Source organism: Artibeus jamaicensis, unplaced genomic scaffold (genome assembly GCF_021234435.1).
Source record: "Artibeus jamaicensis isolate MK-2021 breed Jamaican fruit bat unplaced genomic scaffold, CSHL_Jam_final contig_311, whole genome shotgun sequence".
NCBI lineage: Eukaryota > Metazoa > Chordata > Mammalia > Chiroptera > Phyllostomidae > Artibeus > Artibeus jamaicensis.
This window is the reverse complement of record NW_026521717.1, coordinates 8,125,031-8,143,162: the sequence shown is the minus strand read 5'-3', so window position 1 is coordinate 8,143,162 and position 18,132 is coordinate 8,125,031. Positions and strand designations below refer to the sequence as shown.

Below are 18,132 nucleotides of genomic sequence, written 5' to 3'. Positions count from 1 at the left end.
TCAACACCTGGCTTATTTCACTCAGCATAATGCTTTCCAATTTCATCCAAGCTGTTGCAAAGGGTATGAGCTCCTTCTTTCTTTCTGCTGCATAGAATTCCATTCTTAACAGGAAGCTAAACAACAAAACAAACAAGCAAGCAGAATAAAAACAAAGACACTGAAATAGAGAACAAGGGGACAGTGACCAGAGGGGAGAGGGAAGGGAATTTAAGGGGAAAGGGGGGAGGGATTTGGAAAAACAAATGTGAAGGACGCAGGGGCAGGGACGAGAGCTAGGGGGTGTGGAGATGGGAGGGACGTGGGGAGCACAGGATGGGGGCGGGGCTGGGATGGGAGAAATAGACAAAAAACTGTACTTGAAAAATAACTAAATAAAAAAATTACAAAAAAAATGAATTTCATTGTGTATATGTATGATAATTTTTTGATCCATTCATTTACCGATGGGCACCTAGGTTACTTCCAGCTCTTGGCTATTGTAAATTGTGCTGCTATGAACATTGGGGTGCATAGGTTCTTTTGGATTGGTATTTTAGGGTTTTGTATCCTAAGAACCCTAAAATACCAATCTCCCAGCATTTTTCAAACTGCACCTGGCCAGGTAGGGAGAAAGCTGATGACTGTCTCTCTCCCAAGGACCTTGCTGCCAGCCCTCGGCTCCCAGCGACCAAGGCGGACTGGCCTGTTCCCTGGTGCGGCGTGGTGGAGGGCCTATGACCTCTGCACTGTTCCCTCCATCCTTATTGACCTGAAGCCATCTCCTCACCATCTGATCATTCAGTTTCCACTTCAATTTCTGGAGTCCTACCTTCCTGTGTGCTGGGTTCCTATTGGCTATTTGATGCACTCCTCCTCCAATCAGCCAGGTTTTTTTCAGGTTCCTGGGGGGAAGCAGAATCACTTGTCCTACCCCACAGCCATCTCCCCCCTCACTCACACCCATGTTTTTTAAATGATGAGGTAGATATTTTGTCCTATGTAGTAAAGATAACAAAAAATGCATAAGCTTTTAGATCTTTTTTTTTAAGTTCTGGTTAGAGTCACTTTCACAAATGAGGCATTTATAAACTATGAAATAGAGACATCATACTCAGGCAAACTCTGTACTTTATGTGTTATTCAAGGATCCAACAATCAATCTTGGCTTAGTTAGCTCTCTCCAAAAAACAGTGATCCACCTCTTCTGTGTCACAACATACTCCACTACCTCGGTTCCATTTTCATTGCGATAAACCAAATTAAATTTCCCTGGTTCTTTCATGGTGGATAATGATGAAAGGATTTCTATACTACTTGCTGGATCTCTGGGTTGCAGCTTAGTGTTTTTTCTTCCTTATAGTCAGAGACATTAGGGGGATAATCGTATGTTAGTTCCAAAAGCTTAAATGCAATCTTTCCTCCATCATCAGTAGCAGCATTTAAGTGAAGTGTTATCAAATAGATAAGCTTGATAACACTTCACTTAAATGCTGCTGCTGATGATGGTCAGCATTTCTATTTAATACACAAGGAATAGCAAGCCCTCATCCTTGACTTCTCCCCTAATGCCCCGAACCTTAACTCACTTATGAGAAATTAGGTACTCTCCTCTGCACCAACCTCTTCCCAAACTAGTGGGGAGAGTCACATTGGGAGGAGGACCAGAAGCCAGTTTGCCACTGTCCGAGTCACTGTGCTTCCATCATGTGACATTTGGAGTCTGTAAGCACGGCCCTGGGCCTGGACAACCTTTCCCTGAAAACAGACTGCTGTCTTTAAGAGACCTGCAGCCTTGTTCAGGGAGCTCTATGGCATCACGGATTCATCCTCTGACTGAACTAGAGTCTGAAAAAGGAGATGATGTTCTGTCTGTCTTGTCCTCAATGGGAATGGAGTTAAAGCTAGTTTTTGTGGCTACTTTGCAGAGTAGAGCCCTTCCTTTGATATTGTAGTTGATATTTTCTCTGAGGACTTTCTGACCTCCAAGGTGACATTGCTGAGACCATTACTGGTGGATTCATCACAAGACTCATATTCTAAGGAGGAACTGGGACTATCTATTGCATGAATGTCCATGCCACCTTTAATTTTGGCTTTAACAAGGCTGTTTCTAGCAGGAGAAACTTTTGGAGGACCACACTTCTGGACAGCCCCTTTTTCACTGTCTGTGCTTTAGAAGACCTGGGATTCTTTGTCTGTTTTCTATATACATATTTCTTATTTTTATTTGGTGGTTTTCTTCTTTCTTCTTCTTTCTCATCTATCACATCACATGTGGTTTTGTTCCCCCCCCTTTTTTCCTTCACACTCTGATCTGTGATGGCTTTTGGTTCTAGATTCAAGGTGTTCTTGTTATTCTCTTGCATCTTCCAGTGCTTCTTTGAATGTCTATAATCAGTTTCTTCATCCTCTTCTAACTTAAATGACCACTTTTTTGCTTTTCTGTGTAAGAAATGAGTACCATCACCATTATTGACTATTACAGGATTCTCAGTGACTTCTCTCTCTTCTAACTTTATTCTGAGGCGATGATTGTCTCATACAAGACATTCTCTCTTCCCCTGGGACAAGAGGTCCCCTTCCAAGTAAGGGCCAAAGGGAACTCCAGAACTGAAACTGAAGCACTGGCAGATGAGGCTAATGAGATCCATAACTACTTGGCATTTCTTCAAGTGAAGCCAGAAGTCCATGCAGTGTGGGGTGGCTGGTGGCAGATAATCAAATTGAAGCCCTAGTCTAACAATCTCAGAAGCTGCCATCCTGCTCAATCTGATTTTTGGAGTAAATTTTTGATAGATATGTATTTATTGCCATTTTATTGTTCATATTTTTTTATCATTTTTCTTCTCTCTTAAAGAACACCCTTTAGTATTTCATGTAATACTGATTTGATGGTAATGAACTCCTTTAGCTTTTGGTAAGTTCTTTATCTGTACTTAGATTCTAAATTATAGTTCTCCTGGGTAGATTAATCTTGGTTGTAGGTCCTTTTTATCTTTTGGTGTGTTTTTGCTAACTTAAGAGGTACTTTTAGCATTTTGGTTGTTCTTACATTTCACTTCTTGGAGGAAGGTTCGATTTTTGTTCCCATTAGTATTTCTTTGTACCACTTGTAGCTCCTCCAATGAGAATTATCTGTTTTCAGGCTTTGTTTGTTTGTTTTTTGTTTGGTTTGTCTTGGTTTGAAAGTTTATTTTTTTCTTTGTTTTTTTTTGTGTGTCTATATTAGTGTGTGTGTCTGTTTACAAGTTAGATATTCCAGTTGACTTTCTTACCACATTTCATAAACTCTTTCAACAATGTAAATATTAAACATTTTGCTGCAAAAAAGTAAGGAAAGATATCTAGGGATAATTTTCTCCTCTATTCTAACAGAGTAAGCAAAGTTTTCTATCCCTTGCTCATCTTCTCATTCTGGGGTCCTTGTTATAAAGATATTACTACATTTCATGATGTCCTGCAGTTCCTTTAACCCCTCTTCATTCTTTATGAGTCTTGATTAGTTTTGTTGCCCCTTCTGGGTGTTTTTTTTCTACCTTGTTCTCCAGATCTCTGATACAGTCCTCTGCTTCATATAACCTGCTTTTAATTCCTTCCAATGTTTTCTTTATTTCATAAATTGTATTCTTTATTTCCTCCTGTCTCTTCTTGACAGTTTTTATGTCCTTTTTTATGCTCGTGAAGTTCACAGTAAGTTTCTTATCACTTCCCTGGAATTCTTTGTAGTTCTCATAAGCTTTGTGAACATCTTTTTAACTATTATTTTTATCTCAATGTCTTATAGCTTTACTTGCTTTAATTTTATTTAACTCTCTTTCTGTGGATTCTCTTTCTTTTTGATTGGGGTCTGTTTTTCCTCCCAAATTTTGGTGATTCTTCTTGTTTGTTTCTATGTATTAAATGGATCTGCTTTTACTCCCTATCTTCTGTGAATTTTTGTGGTAAGAGACTTGTGGGACTCAATGGGGCAGTCCTCTTGATATCCTTAGCTTGATGCTCTTGGGATGCCCTTTATGCTGTTTATGTGAGCTCTCTGGTCATAATTGGGTTTTGGTTGTTGGGTGTTTTTGGTGGGCCCTTCTCTTTGGCTAGGTAAACTGAAACTCATTCTGTGCACCACAATTTGTATACTGCTGTGCAAGTGCTGCCAGAACAAACAGCCCAGGGAACACACCCACACCCACAATTATAACTCCAGTCCACAATCACACTATCAATAGCAAATACCCAATATTAATAACAGCGTAAGGAGATGAAGACTATTATAAAAAAGGAAAATGAATATGAGATAACTAACTGAAAGAAAAGTGATTTTGCAAGGATAAAGGGAGAAATAATAATAACAGTAGGGAATACAGACAAGGTAAATAGAGAAAGAATAAAATTTACATCAGAAATTTAAAAAGGAGGAGGGAAGATAGAATGGAGTAAGAGAAAGGAAGGGTATGATATTAGGATTAAACCAATAAGAACTTGTGTGTGAGTGTGTGTGTGTATATATACATATGTGTATATAGGTATATATACACACACATATATATGTATATATGTAGAGAGAAGGAAAATACATACATATATATGTGTGTATATATAGAGAGAGAGAGACAAAGAAAAAAACAGCAACAAATATCATCTTTATTGGAGAAAAATATCCACCATGACAATATCAACAACAAATGAGCTAAGATTAATATTAGTGGGATGGGAATAGAAGGGAAAAAGAAAAGAAGAAAAGCTTAAGAGATGTGTAGAGGAAAGAGATGTGATTTGGAGAAGACAGAGGAAAAGGAATACTAAGAGTGAGGAATAAAGACCAGGCTAAGACTGAGAAAATTTAAAATTTAAAATTTAAATGAAAGAAAAGAAAGAGAAAGGGAAGGATGAAGGCAAAATGTAGTAGGAGAGAAAAACTATAAAATTTGAGATTTGGAATATAAAATAATGACTGTTTATATCTAATTTGAAGAAATGCAACTACAACCACCTTATCCACAACCGATGTGCAAAGATTGATTAAGATGGAGAGAAAATAAAGGTACTTTAAGAATGGTAAAAGGAATTTGAGATAACTAATGACAAACAAAATTTGTTTTGAGTGGCTGGAGGAGGGGGAGAAATAGTAATGGTATATAAAAACAAGTTGTAGCAAAAGAGAAAATAGAATTTAAAACAAAAATAAGAGGAGGAAGGAAGAAGGTAAAATTAAATAGGAGAAAGGCAAAGCAAAATATGGGATTTAAAATAAACTATAATATAAAACCTGTTGACATATTTGGCACAATCTTGAAAGATAAGAAATGAATGTTAAAAATCTATGCAAAAGAGAAAATAGTGACAATCATAAAAAAGACTGAGAGGATTAGGGCCTGAGGGATTGTGTAACTTGTAGTTTTTGGTGAAGGGGACTTTAAGAGCTTTTTCTTTTTCCCCCTGTGGAAATGTACCCAGCAGGAGACTACTGAGCCTGACCTTGCTGATCTGCAGAGCCTGTCACTCGACAAGTGGGGGGTTGGTATTGCTTATATGAAAGGATCTGGCTGGCTACAGCAAATCTCAGGCATGCAGCTCCTGCCTTCCAGTCTCAGCTGCTCTCTTGTAGGAGTTTCCACCCAAATTCTCCACTCTGAACAGTCCCCTACTTGAGAGCCATGCTGGGTTAGATCCTACAGTTCCTTCAGTGTGACAATCTCTCTGAATTTTTGGTTAGCACAACCACTGCTTCCACTTGCATATGGGTATGATCCCCAGCTCCCTGCCCAGTCTCGGGTGTCACCTCAGCTCATCTTTTAAAACAGTTTTTGTGTGCCCCCCACACTGCAGCACCAGTCTCTGGGGGCCTGTTCTACATACACTTGCCCTACCCCAAAATCACAGGGTGTCTCCCAGTCAGGGCTGGCCACAGCTTTTCAGAGCCTCCTACAGTTTTAGATAAGTTTTCCTCTGGATCTTTCCCAGATGTCATTGGAAAGAACCCCACAGCTATACTATAACACAGGGCAGTAGTGATGGTGGAGTGCTGAACTTGCTCTCTCCAGTGTTCTTAAACCTTGGGTGGGCCTGCTCTTGCTGTGTTATTTCTGAGACCCATACCTCTCAGGCCTTCTTTCTCAGTCCCAGTAGCTTGTGGCTCGGGAACTGATCCACAGCCACAGGTGTCCTGACTCTGTGCAGCCAGAAATGATGGGCTGGGCAGATGTGGCAGCTCTACCTGGAGAGCCTGGCCCCTGCTCCCAGGCACCCTGAAGGTGGGTGGGTTCCTGCTCACTGCTGCACATTTCCTGCTCTCTTATTCACATACTCACTCACTCACAGACACTCTCACTCACTCTCTGCTGGACTTTTGATTCAACTGCTCTGGGTTTTGGCTGTGAAGCTAGTTCAGGTCTGGGAGCAAGTGAATGGTGATTCCAGCTGCTCTGCCACCACCTTTCAATATCCACAACATTTTTCTGCTTGCATGCTTTTATCTCCACAACCCCTGTCAGCCATATGAGTTTCCTGTCAAGTAAAAATAAGTGAGTAGAACTATTTTAGTTTATAGACTTATTACAGTAATATAGAAACAATTTGATATCTTAATTGCAACATTTTACTTTCCATGGTCTTATATTTTAGAATTAGCCAGATTTTATTTAATGCAGGGCATAGCTTTTTTTAAATGAATCATTATCATTTATGTTGGTGTTTTAGAAGCCACCATTCTTGAAACTTATCATACGTAAGAAAACAAAGAGAGGTCAAATCACCCAGAAACATTTATTTTGCTAATTGTTTTGGCTCTCTTGTGGGAATTTTAAGCATTTTTCCCTGTCATTCAAGACAATTTTTACAGATTTGAAGCACCTGATATGTGCTTCAAACCAGCTACCTGATTTGAAGCACCAGCCCCCAATACGCCAACAAGCAAAAGTTAACTCTTGTCTTTCCATTTTCTGATGCAAAGGTATCAAAATATTCAACGAACCATTGCAACAGAGAGGCTCGAAGAAGATTCTAGTAGCCAAGGTTGCGAGCAAGTTCCAACAGGAAGTGGCGGAGGAGGTGGTGAGAGTGACTCAGAGACTGAATCTTCTCAGTTGAGCTTAGGTATGGGGAGAGGGATCCCCAGACTTCTGGGATGGCTTTTAGTGGCTGTGTGACAGAGTGTGTGAACCCTTTGCCAACCTCGTAGTATGGAGCTGTGACCTTGTGGAAAGAGAACAGTGGAATGGGTGGAGATCAAGAAAAAGAAGAAAGAGGCAAGGTGTCAACAAAATAAAGCAGACAGAAATTTAACACTAGAAAATAAAGGAGAAAGGGATTCACATAAAGAGAACACTAGCACCATGGCTTGGGGTCTGGAGAAAAGAGGCTGATAAAGTCTGGAAGCTCAGAGCTGGGTTGGCTCTGATACTTGTGTATCAAGGCAATTTTTTCAGTGGCTTCATCACTTCTAGTTAGGTTAATTTATTTGTTGTCTACGGATTTTTTACTTATAAATAACACATGCAATAAAAATTCATGTTCTACTTCATAAAAGGCATATAACAACATTATTAATAGGAATAATTAGTTGTTTGCTTTTTAAATAAAATATAGCTCCTCTTGAGGGAGAAACATGGGAACAAAGACATTTTCCAGCAGGCTATGGTTATGCATACCACCCAACATCCTTTTTACCAAATATTGTAGGCATTCACCAGGTGTCTTGCATAGGAAAATGGCTTTCACTACTTATACCTATAATGACATAAAAGCATTACAATGACATATTAACAATCCACATTTTTAAGTTGAGTTAAGCGAGAAAAATATATTGTAAAAAGAAGGCTCAGAAAATAGTCTAGCAAACAAGTATGTACTCCTAGTCCTTCCAGGTCTCAGCTCCTTATTATAATGCAGAACAGTGAGCATTTTCACATGCATGTACACAGTTCTACCAACAATTTTAATTAGTTTTACTTAATGTATTTTACCAGATATACTAACTAAACTGACTTATGTAAGATTTTCTGTTATTAATGTCTTTGTTTAACCTCTTGAGAGAGATGTGGTAAAGTAGTTGAATAATTAAAAAACATAAGAATTAAAGGAGCAGAAGATTTATTTCTGTTTACTATCAGATATGTTTCCATTTGCTATGTAACAAACCATCCCAAAGCTTAGTATCTTAAATTCACAACCATACATTTATCCTGCAGGTGGGTAATTTGAATAGAGCTCATCTAGGTGTTTCCTGAGATACCACTGGGCTCACCCATGTATCCTTGGTCAGTTGTTGAATCAACAATGGTCTGTCTGCCCCGAGAGGGCCTCAGATGGAGCAGTTTGTCCCTGTTCCCCATGGCTTCTCAACTTGCACCAGGCTAGCCCAAGTTTGTTTTCATGGTGGTGGCAGAACTCTAAGTAAGAGTGGAGACACACAGTCTTCCCTGAAACCCTGGCTCCAAACCTCTGCCAAATTCTGTTGGTTAAAACAAGACACATAGCCAGCTCAGTCAACAAGGGGAGAAACTTCAAAGTGTCATGCAGATGGGTGTGCATGCAGGAAGGGGAAAAATTGTGGCACTTTTTGCAAACAATCTACGTTATCTATGATTAGCAATATGTAAAAAAATAAGAAAAACTAATTGGCATAAAAAGGACAAAATATATAAAAACTCAAGTTTAACTGAAATTATACAGAAACACTCCTAGGAAATAATGGTTAAGTGACATACACAAAGTGACATGACTCCTGGTCAGATCACTGTGGTATCTGGCATTATTACTGTGACACCTGACTCCTGGTCAGATTACTATTAAAACCAACAGTCCACTCAGCTGTGTAAATGAAGGCATGTGTGCTGCTGGTATGCAGAGAGAAGTACTGTGTTTGAAATGACTTTCTTCCAATGTACTCTGTTGCTTTGCTTCACTTTTTCCAGATCTGAGGAGAGAAGGGTCACTTTCTCCAGTGAACTCACAAAAAATCACCTTGCTGCTGCAGTCCCCAGCGGTCAAGTTTATCACCAATCCTGAATTCTTCACTGTACTGCATGCTAATTATGTGAGTGCTCCAAAATTGCAGAGTGAGTCTGGCCTGGCCTCCATCAAGACCAAAAAACACAAATTTGCCAATTTGTTTGTTACATAAAAAAGTAGCATTTTAGCCCAGGCCAGAAAAAAAATAGCTCAGTGCACCCTTTTTGTTCTATAAGTCTCCCCAAAAGAAGAAGAGCTAGATTTGGAAATACTCTATACTCTGCAGGTTTTTGTTAGGCTGAAATGTTTTAATGTCACTGAAAGTACTTTGGAAAGAAATATGTGGGTTTTTTGGTCAAAATTTTAAAGGAATAAGATTATGAAGTTGACGGATTCCTTTGTAGCTTAAATCATTTTATAAACTCACTTTTGTTAATAATTTTTAAATAGATTTCTCCTAGATAAATAAATAGCTTTCCTTTTAGTTTTTCAAATATCATAATTAAGTTAAATTTGATATGATATTTAGATATGTCATTTTAAATTCTTTTTTGTCTTTTCAAGAAAACAATGACATGATATCACTGTATTTATTAATTCTTTCATTTGAAAAGCATTTTCTATACTTCAGGCACAGAACTAGGTGCTGGAGTCACAAGGCAAATTAAGGTGACACCTTAAAGTGAAAGAGGAAGTAAGAACTTCCTCTTTTTTAGCAATAGACATGTCAAAAAGACCAGTCTAACCTTACAGGGCATAGCCTGACCTCACTGAGGAATCAAATGTTCTGCAAACACAGAAGATGAAACATCAGGGAGCATTTCTGAAGAGACAACTACTGAAGTGAGTCTTGAAGGTTAAAAGTGGTTGGAGAAAAGGTTCCAGGCAGAGAGAGAAAAGAAGCAACTGTGAAGGGGCTTGGTGTTTAGTCTGATGTGGCTGGAGTGTGGTGACAGGCAGAAGTGGAAAGAGGGGCTGGAGAAAAAGTAGGGAAATGACATGTAAGACATGAAAAGGAGCCTGGATTTACTTTAATAGTCAACAGTGATCAACAGCAGTCTTAGACCTTGGAATTATATAATTGGGGATATTTGATGAAGTTTTTTTCTGGCAGAAGAGTGTGAGAAAGACTGAAGGGCTAAGACTAAAGGCTAATTTAATTGCTCAAGTGAGAGATGAAGGTTTGCTAATTAACTGGCTGGGCTAATGGAAAGGAATGACTCATTTCAGGAGATATTTCTATGTGGAATCAATAACATTGCTTGAAATCACTGTGTTTTGGGGGAAGAGGGGGAAGAGGTTAGGTCTTCAGAAATTCTGAGTCTATTTTGCTTTTGAGCACCTGAGTTAAGTGATGACTCAATTAGACAGATGCAGAGTTTAATGAGGTGACAAAGGTGGTGGCAAAGAAGGAGGAGGAGTTCAGTTTTTAGTAGGTTATATTTGAGAAGCTATTGGGACATTCAGTGGTTAGACCCAAAGCAGCTGCCCTGTGGGGCAGGGTTAAATTCTGAAGGGATACAAGGGTGCCAGATATTGATGCTCTCAGTACTGGGCACCAGGGGGCCTTGAGCCAGCAGGAGCCACTGTGCCAGTTTGCTCCAGCTGCAAGGAATCTTCTCTTTTATCACATGCACACATCATCCCCATTTGCCATAAAATTGTCATCTACACAATTAAAAATTCCTGAAACTTTTGTTTTTCTCATTCCCCAACCCTGCTACACACAAACAGATTTCTACAGATGAATCAAAGGAGTCACAGACCTCTGGAGTCCTGCCTTAAATTCCAGAACCCTAAATTAATACTTTCTGTTGTAGACAGATGAAAGGTAGACCTGTGCAGTTAAGGAAGGATCCATGAAGAAGAGATGCTCAAAGATGTAGAGTGAGACTCAAGAGAGCCAAGCTGCTGAGGGAGAAGGAAATTGGAGAAGGGAAGGGAGGCTTTGAGATGCATCAGGGGGTCAACTGTGTCCAAGGCTATAGATCATCAGGTAGATAGGGATCACAAATAGGTTCATGTTTGTTTACGAGTGCTCATTAATTTTTGAGCAAGATTGCTGCTTCTGAGGCTCACAATAAATTGCTGTGTAGAAATCAGATTGCATTATGTTAAGGTTCTCAAAATGTACTTGGTCTGTGTTTTTCCTAATCCTTCACTCCCTACCCCAAACAACTCTGACCCCATCTCAGAATGCTTACCGAGTCTTCACCAGTAGCACCTGCTTAAAGCACATGATTCTGAAAATCCGGCGGGATGCTCGCAATTTTGAACGTTACCAGCACAACCGGGACCTGGTGAATTTCATCAACATGTTTGCAGACACAAGGCTGGAATTGCCTCGGGGCTGGGAAGTCAAAACAGACCAGCAGGGAAAGGTGAGTGTGACTGCTCTGTGGGACTTTCATCAAAGGGGTTCTTTCCTTGAAGAAGACAATGAGAATGTAGGGAAAGAGGTTGATGAGGAGAGGAGAGCCTATGTGAGATGTGCTGTTAGCCCCCAGGAGGAATGAAGAAAAAACTATCCACAGTAGGGTTTATGTCCTGTGTGTTGTAGTATATTTAACAGCAGCCCTAGCCTCTGCCCATTGAGACCAATAGTACCTCCACCAAGTTTTGACCTTACTATATGGCCCCTGAGGGGGCAAAAATCTCCTCAATTTAGGAACTACTGCCTACTTGTTTTTAAATTTAGGTTTGGAACTTGAAACCAGTTTCTGTTCTATTATTTTGCCTCCTTAGACAGGTAACTCTCAAAGAATGAAATTATTTGTTAAATGGGAATGACATTAGAACACTCATTGTGATTTCCCTAATAAGTCTTCAGTTCTCATTAAAACAGCGTATTAAACAGTGGTGGGGCATATTGATTCTGTGCCATGTTAACTGTCTTGCATTTTGCCTTTGTGTTACTTTAACCAAAACTAATTCTTTCCAGCAATGCTTTAAAAGTTTGAGTTTGCTAAAGTAAGAATGTTTTTCTTAATTATTATCACTCAACTCAATATATTTATAGGACAGACCAAAAGTTTGCTGAAGTATTATTTTTGTGAACTTTGGTAGAGAGAACCCCTGTATTTTTTAAGGTTAGAGAAAACAGGAATTTCATCAGCAGATATGTCTGTAAATAAGAAACTGAATTATAGTTTCTTTCCTTTGTGATTTTGAATCTGCAAAGCCACAATGCCCCAGAGTGAGTTTATTTGTGTCATTGTCTCCTAGAAGCTACAAATCTCTATCTCAAACCATTTAGCATTCCTCAGCAAGTGGTCTATCTGGATTGAGTAAGAAAAGACTGTGTTCACTAATACAAGTCCATTAGTATAAGGGAGCTCTATGACCAACCCCTCCATAGTCGGGGATTAAATGGGGGTGGGAGGGTTCCTTGTGTAGTAGAAAAGCCACCATAGCCAATATCTGCTCCCCAGAATCTTCTCATTTACTGAATGTGGCCTCCACTAAGAAAATGATAGTGATTTATACTGTGAGGACTTGCTGGTATACATTATGATGAGAACTAAAGAGGGTAAGTGCTGGGGTATACCTGCCTCATTTTGTGGTCTGTGGTATGGCCATGTTTGCATTTATTATTTAACCAAAATGCCAAGAGACACCATTATGGATCGATGAACAGAACGGTATTGTTTGTTATACAAAGAGCACGCACTGATGCAAACCATTTTTTTATCCTTGGATTTTCATGACCAAAGGGCTCACACCATTATACAAACAGCAGAGGGTCCAGTGGAATGCAGAGAGACCCCAAATGCAATTGTCCCCTGTCCTCCATGACATGGTACACACACTGCCTCCTTGCCATTGCTATAACAGAAAGCACAGCAGCTGAGACATGTACCTAGAGATTTATTAATTTTGAAATGCATACTAAGGAATTTCTGGAAAGACATTTTTACTTTAATTCCATTTAGTGAGATGTATCATATACAAGAAAGATTTTGAAATAAGAAGACATGAGTTTTACTTACAGTTATGATGCAAATTAGACATGTGACTATAAACAGACACGCCAAAAAGGGCTCTCTGGTTCCTTATTAATTGAATATACACAGACTCATAGTTGGCAGGCAAAATTGCTGTATGTAAATTAATGTCAGTTTTGAAATGTATTATCACACCCACTTAGTAGAGATGAACAATGAAAGGTGGAAGATAAAAATAGGGCAGGAGGACATATTTGTTGGGTCTGGTTCATCCCATGCTAAGTGTGTGCCATATGAAACTAGGCAAGCCACTTCATCAATCTAAATATCATTTTTTTAACTTACATAATCATAGTACTTTTAAATTTTCAAAGAAATCTTCTGGTAACTATTTTTGTGTTTTTTTATATAATTAATTTTATTTAGTTATTTTTCAAGTACAGTTTTTTGTCCATTTTTCCCATCCCATCCTCCCCTGCCCCTTGCTCCCCACCTCCCTCCCATTTCCACCCCCCTTAGTTCTCGTCCCTGTGTCCTGCCTATTTCTTCTTCCAAATCCCTCTCCCTTTTTCCCCTTAACTTCCCTTCCTTCTCTCCTCTAGTCACTATCCCCTGGTTCTCTATTTCAGTGTATTTGTGTGTTTTTTTTCTGCTTGCTTGTTTGTTTTGTTGTTTAGCTTCCTGTTAAAGGTGAGATGATATGGTATTTGTCTTTCAGCACCTGGCCTATTTCACTCAGCATAATGCTTTCCACTTCCATCCATGTTGTTGCAAAAGGTAGTAGCTCCTTCTTTCTCTCTGCAGCATAGAATTCCATTGTGTATATGTACCACTATTTTTTGCTCCATTCATTTACTGATGGGCACCTAGGTTGCTTCCAAATATTGGCTATTGTAAACTGTGCTGCTATGAACATTGTGGTGCATAGGTTCTTTGATATTGATGTTCTGGGATTCTGAGGATATAATCCCAGCAGTGGAATTGCTCGGTCAAAGGCAGGTCGATTTTTATTTTTCTGAGAAAATTCCATACTGTTTTCCATAATGGTTGTACCAGTCTGCAATCCCACCAATAGTGAACTAAGGAACCCTTTTCCCCACAACCTCTCCAACATTTATTGTTTGTTGCTTTGTTTATCACAGCCATCCTGACTGGTGGAAAGTGGTATCTCATTGTGGTTTTAATTTGCATCTCTCTGATAGCTAACGATATTGAGCATCTCTTCATGTGTCTCTGAATGTTCTGTATGTCCTCCTTGGAGAAGTGTTTATTCAAGTCCTTTTCCCATTTTTTAATTGGGTTGGGTGTCTTCTTAGAGTGGAGTCGTGTAAGTTCTTTGTATGTTTTGGAGATTAAACCTTTGCCTGAGGTATCATTGGCAAATATGTTTTCCCATACAGTTGGTTGTCTTGCTAATTTAATACTGTTTTCTTTAGCCATGCAGAAGCTTTTTATTTTGATGAGATCCCATTTGTTTATTCTTTCCTTTACATTCCTTACTCTAGGGGACATATCAGTAAAGAAGTTGCTGCGTGAAATATCTGAGATTATCTTGCCAATGTTCTCCTCTAGGACTTTAATGGTGTCACGACTTACATTTAAGTCTTTTATCTACCTTGAATTTATTTTGGTGTATGGTGTAAGTCTGTGCTCAGGTTTCATTTTTTTGCACATAGCTGTCCAGTTCTCCCAACACCATTTGTTGAAGAGGCTATCTTTACTCCATTTTATGTTACTGCCCCCTTTGTCGAATATTAATTGACTGTAGAGAGTTGGGTTGATTTCTGGGCTCTCTGTTCTCTTCCATTGGTCTATGTGCCTGTTTTTATGCCAGTACCAGGCTGTTTTGATTACAGTGGCCTTGTAATACAGTTTGATATCAGGTATTATGATCCCTCCTACTTTGTTCTTCTTTCTCAAAAGAGCAGCTGCTATTCGAGCTCATTTATGGTTCCATATAAACTTTCGAAGTGTTTGTTCTATGTCTGTGAAATATGCCATTGGTACTTTAATAGGTATTGCATTGATTCTGTATATTGCATTGGGGAGTATGGACATTTTGATGATGTTAATTCTTCCAATCCATGAACAAGGTATATGTTTCCAGTTGTTTGTGTCTTCCTTGATTTTATTCTTCAGGGCTGTGTAGTTTTCTGCATACAGGTTTTTTACCTCCTTAGTTAGGTTTATTCCCAGATATTTTATTTTTCTTTTTGCTATATCAAATGGGATTTTTTCTTGATTTCTGCTTCTGCTGATTCACTGTTGGTATACAAAAATGCCTTTGATTTCTGGATATTGACTTTGTAACCAGCTGTTTTGCCAAACTCATTAATTAGTTTGAGCAGTTTTTTGGGTAGAGTCTATAGGATTTTCCATGTACACTATCATGTCATCTGCAAACAGTGACAGTTTTGCTTCCTCCTTTCCTATTTGGATGCCTTTTATTTCCTTTTCTTGCCTGATCGCTGTGGCTAAAACTTCCAATAATATATTGAATAGAAGTGGTGAAAGTGGACAACCTTGTCTTGTTCCTGATCTTAGTGGAAAAGCTTTTAGTTTTTCCCATTGAGTATGATATTGGCTTTAGGTATCTCATATATGGCCTTTATTATTTTGAGAAATGCTCCCTGTATTCCCACTTTGCTGAGTGTTTTTATCATAAATGGGTGTTGTACCTTATCGAAAGCTTTTTCCGCATCTATTGATATCATCATGTGATTTTTGTCTTTGCTTTTGTTTATGTGATGTATTACATTTACTGATTTGCGAATATTGAACCATCCTTGCATCCCTGGGATGAATCCCACTTGATCATGGTGTATGATCTTTTTGATATATTGTTGGATGCGATTTGCCAATATTTTGTTGAGGGTTTTAGCATCTATGTTCATCAGCGATATTGGCCTGAAGTTTTCTTTCTTTGTTGTGTCTCTATCTGGTTTTGGAATTAAGATGATGCTGGTTTCATAAAAAGAATTTGGGAGTTTTCCATCCTTCTGGATTTTTTGAAATAGTCTGTGGAGAATAGGGGTAAGCTCTTCCTTAAATGCTTTGTAGAATTCTCCTGTGAAACCATCTGGGCCGGGGCTTTTGTGTGATGGGAGTTCTTTGATTACTGCTTCAATTTCTTTTGCTGTTATTGGTGTATTTAGATATTCTGCTTCTTTTTCACTGAGTTTTGGAAGATTGTATTTTTCTAGAAATGTATCCATTTCCCCTAGGTTTTCAAATTTCTTGGCATACAGTTCTTCATAGTAATTTCTTACAATCCCTTCTATTTCTGTGGTATCAGTTGTAATCTCTCCCTTTTCATTTCTGATTGTGTTTATTTGTGTCCTCTCGCTTCTTTTCTTGATGAGCCTACTTAAAGGCTTGTCTATTTTGTTTATCTTCTCAAAGAACCAACTCCTGGATTCATTGATCCTTAAAATTGTGCTTTTTGTTTCTATGTCATTTAATTCTGCTCTAATCTTGCTTATTTCCTTCCTTCTGCTTGCTCTGGGCTGTCTTAGTTGTTGTTCCTCGAGTTCTTGTAGGCATAGGGTTAGGTTGTTTGTTTGAAATATTCCTATCTTTTTTAAATAGGCCTGTATTGCTATGAACTTTCCTATCAGGACTGCCTTCACTGTGTCCCATAAGTTTTGGGTTGTTGTGAGATCATTTTCATTTGTTTCCAGAAATGTTTTGATTTCTTCCCTAATTTCATTCTTCACCCATTCGTTGTTTAATAGCATACCATTCATTCTCCATGTTTTTGTGTGCTTTGAGTTTTTTTCTTTTTGGTCGGTTTCTAATTTCAGTCCCTTGTGGTCAGAGAAGATGCTTGGTATGATTTCAATTTTCTTGAATTTGTTGAGGCTCGTTTTGTGTCCTACCATGTGGTCTATCTTTGAAAATGTTCCATGTGCATTTGAAAAGAATGTGTATTTAGCTTCTTTGGGATGAAGGGCTCTATATACATCAGTTAACTCCATTTCATCTAGGGTGTTGTTTAATGCCACAATATCTTTGTTGATAATTTGTTTGGAAGATCTCTCCATTTTTGATAGTGGGGTGTTCAAATCCCCTACTATAATTGTGTTGCTGTCAATATCTTTCTTGAAGTCCTCTAAGATTTTCTTGATATATTTGGATGCCCCTATATTTGGTGCATATATCTTTACAATGTTAATGTCGTCTTGGTAGATTCTTCCCTTGAGTATAATGAAGTGACCTTCTGGGTCTCTCTTTATAGCCTTTTTTTTTGAAGTCTATTTTGTCTGATATGAGAATTGCTACCCCAGCTTTCTTTTCTTGTCCGTTTGCTTGGAAAACTTGTTTTTAGCCTTTCACTTTTAGTCTTTGATGGTCTTTTTCCTGAGGTGGGTCTCTTGTAGGCAGCATATGTGTGGGTCATGCTTTCGTATCCATTGAGCTACTCTTTGTCTTTTGATTGGAGAATTTAATCCATTTACATTTAAGGTTGTTATTGATAGGTACTTATTCATTGCCATTTTTGTACCTGTGTTCCTCTCTGTCTCTCTCTTATCCTTCCTTCCCTTAAAGCAGTCCTTTTAGTATTTCTTGTAGAGCTGGTTTGGTGGAGGCATATTCTTTTAGACTTCTTTTGTCTTGGAAGCTCTTTATTTGGCCATCTATCTTGATTGAGAGCCTTGCTGGGTAAAGTAGCCTTGCTTGTAGGCCTCTGGTTCTCATTACTTGGAATATTTCTTGCCATTCTCTTCTTGCTTGAAGTGTTTCCATTGAGAAGTCAGTAGCTAACCTTATTGGGGTTCCCTTTTGTGTTATTTCTTTTTTCTCCCTTGCTGCCTTTAAGATTCTCTCTTTGTCTTGGAATTTTGCCATTTTGATGATGATGTGTGTGTAAGTGGGCCTCCTTGGGTTCCTCTTGGTTGGGACTCTCTGTGATTCCTGGGTTTGTGAGACTTTTTCTCTTATCAAATTAGGAAAATTTTCTCTCATTACTCATTCAAATACGTTTTCTATCCCTTGTTTTTCTTCTTCTCCTTCTGGTATTCCTATTATTCGGATATTATTACATTTCATATTGTCTTGCATTTCTCTTAATCCCTCTTCATTCTTTCTGAGCCTCTTTTCATTTTCTTGCTCTTTCTGTGAGATGCTTTCTACCTTGTCCTCCAACTCACTAATCCTATCCTGGGCTTCATCTATCCTACTTTGGAAACTTTCTACTGTGTACTTCAATTCGGAAATTGTGTTCTTCATTTCCTCTTGTCTCTTGCTGATAGTTTCCATTTCC

At 38.6% G+C, this 18,132-nt stretch overlaps 1 protein-coding gene and 1 pseudogene across 1 annotated transcript in view; one reads left to right on the top strand and one right to left on the bottom strand.

Moving 5' to 3' along the window:
• The window catches only part of HECW1 (HECT, C2 and WW domain containing E3 ubiquitin protein ligase 1), a 675,231-nt gene that overhangs the window by 394,393 nt on the left and 262,706 nt on the right, over positions 1-18,132 (top strand). The window contains exons 12-14 of the mRNA XM_053662971.1: positions 6,926-7,068; positions 8,889-9,010; positions 11,121-11,306. Of these exons, the coding sequence (XP_053518946.1) occupies positions 6,926-7,068; positions 8,889-9,010; positions 11,121-11,306 (451 nt within the window). The remainder of the gene's footprint in view (positions 1-6,925; positions 7,069-8,888; positions 9,011-11,120; positions 11,307-18,132) is intronic.
• On the bottom strand, positions 1,112-2,741 carry LOC119047684 (coilin-like; annotated as a pseudogene).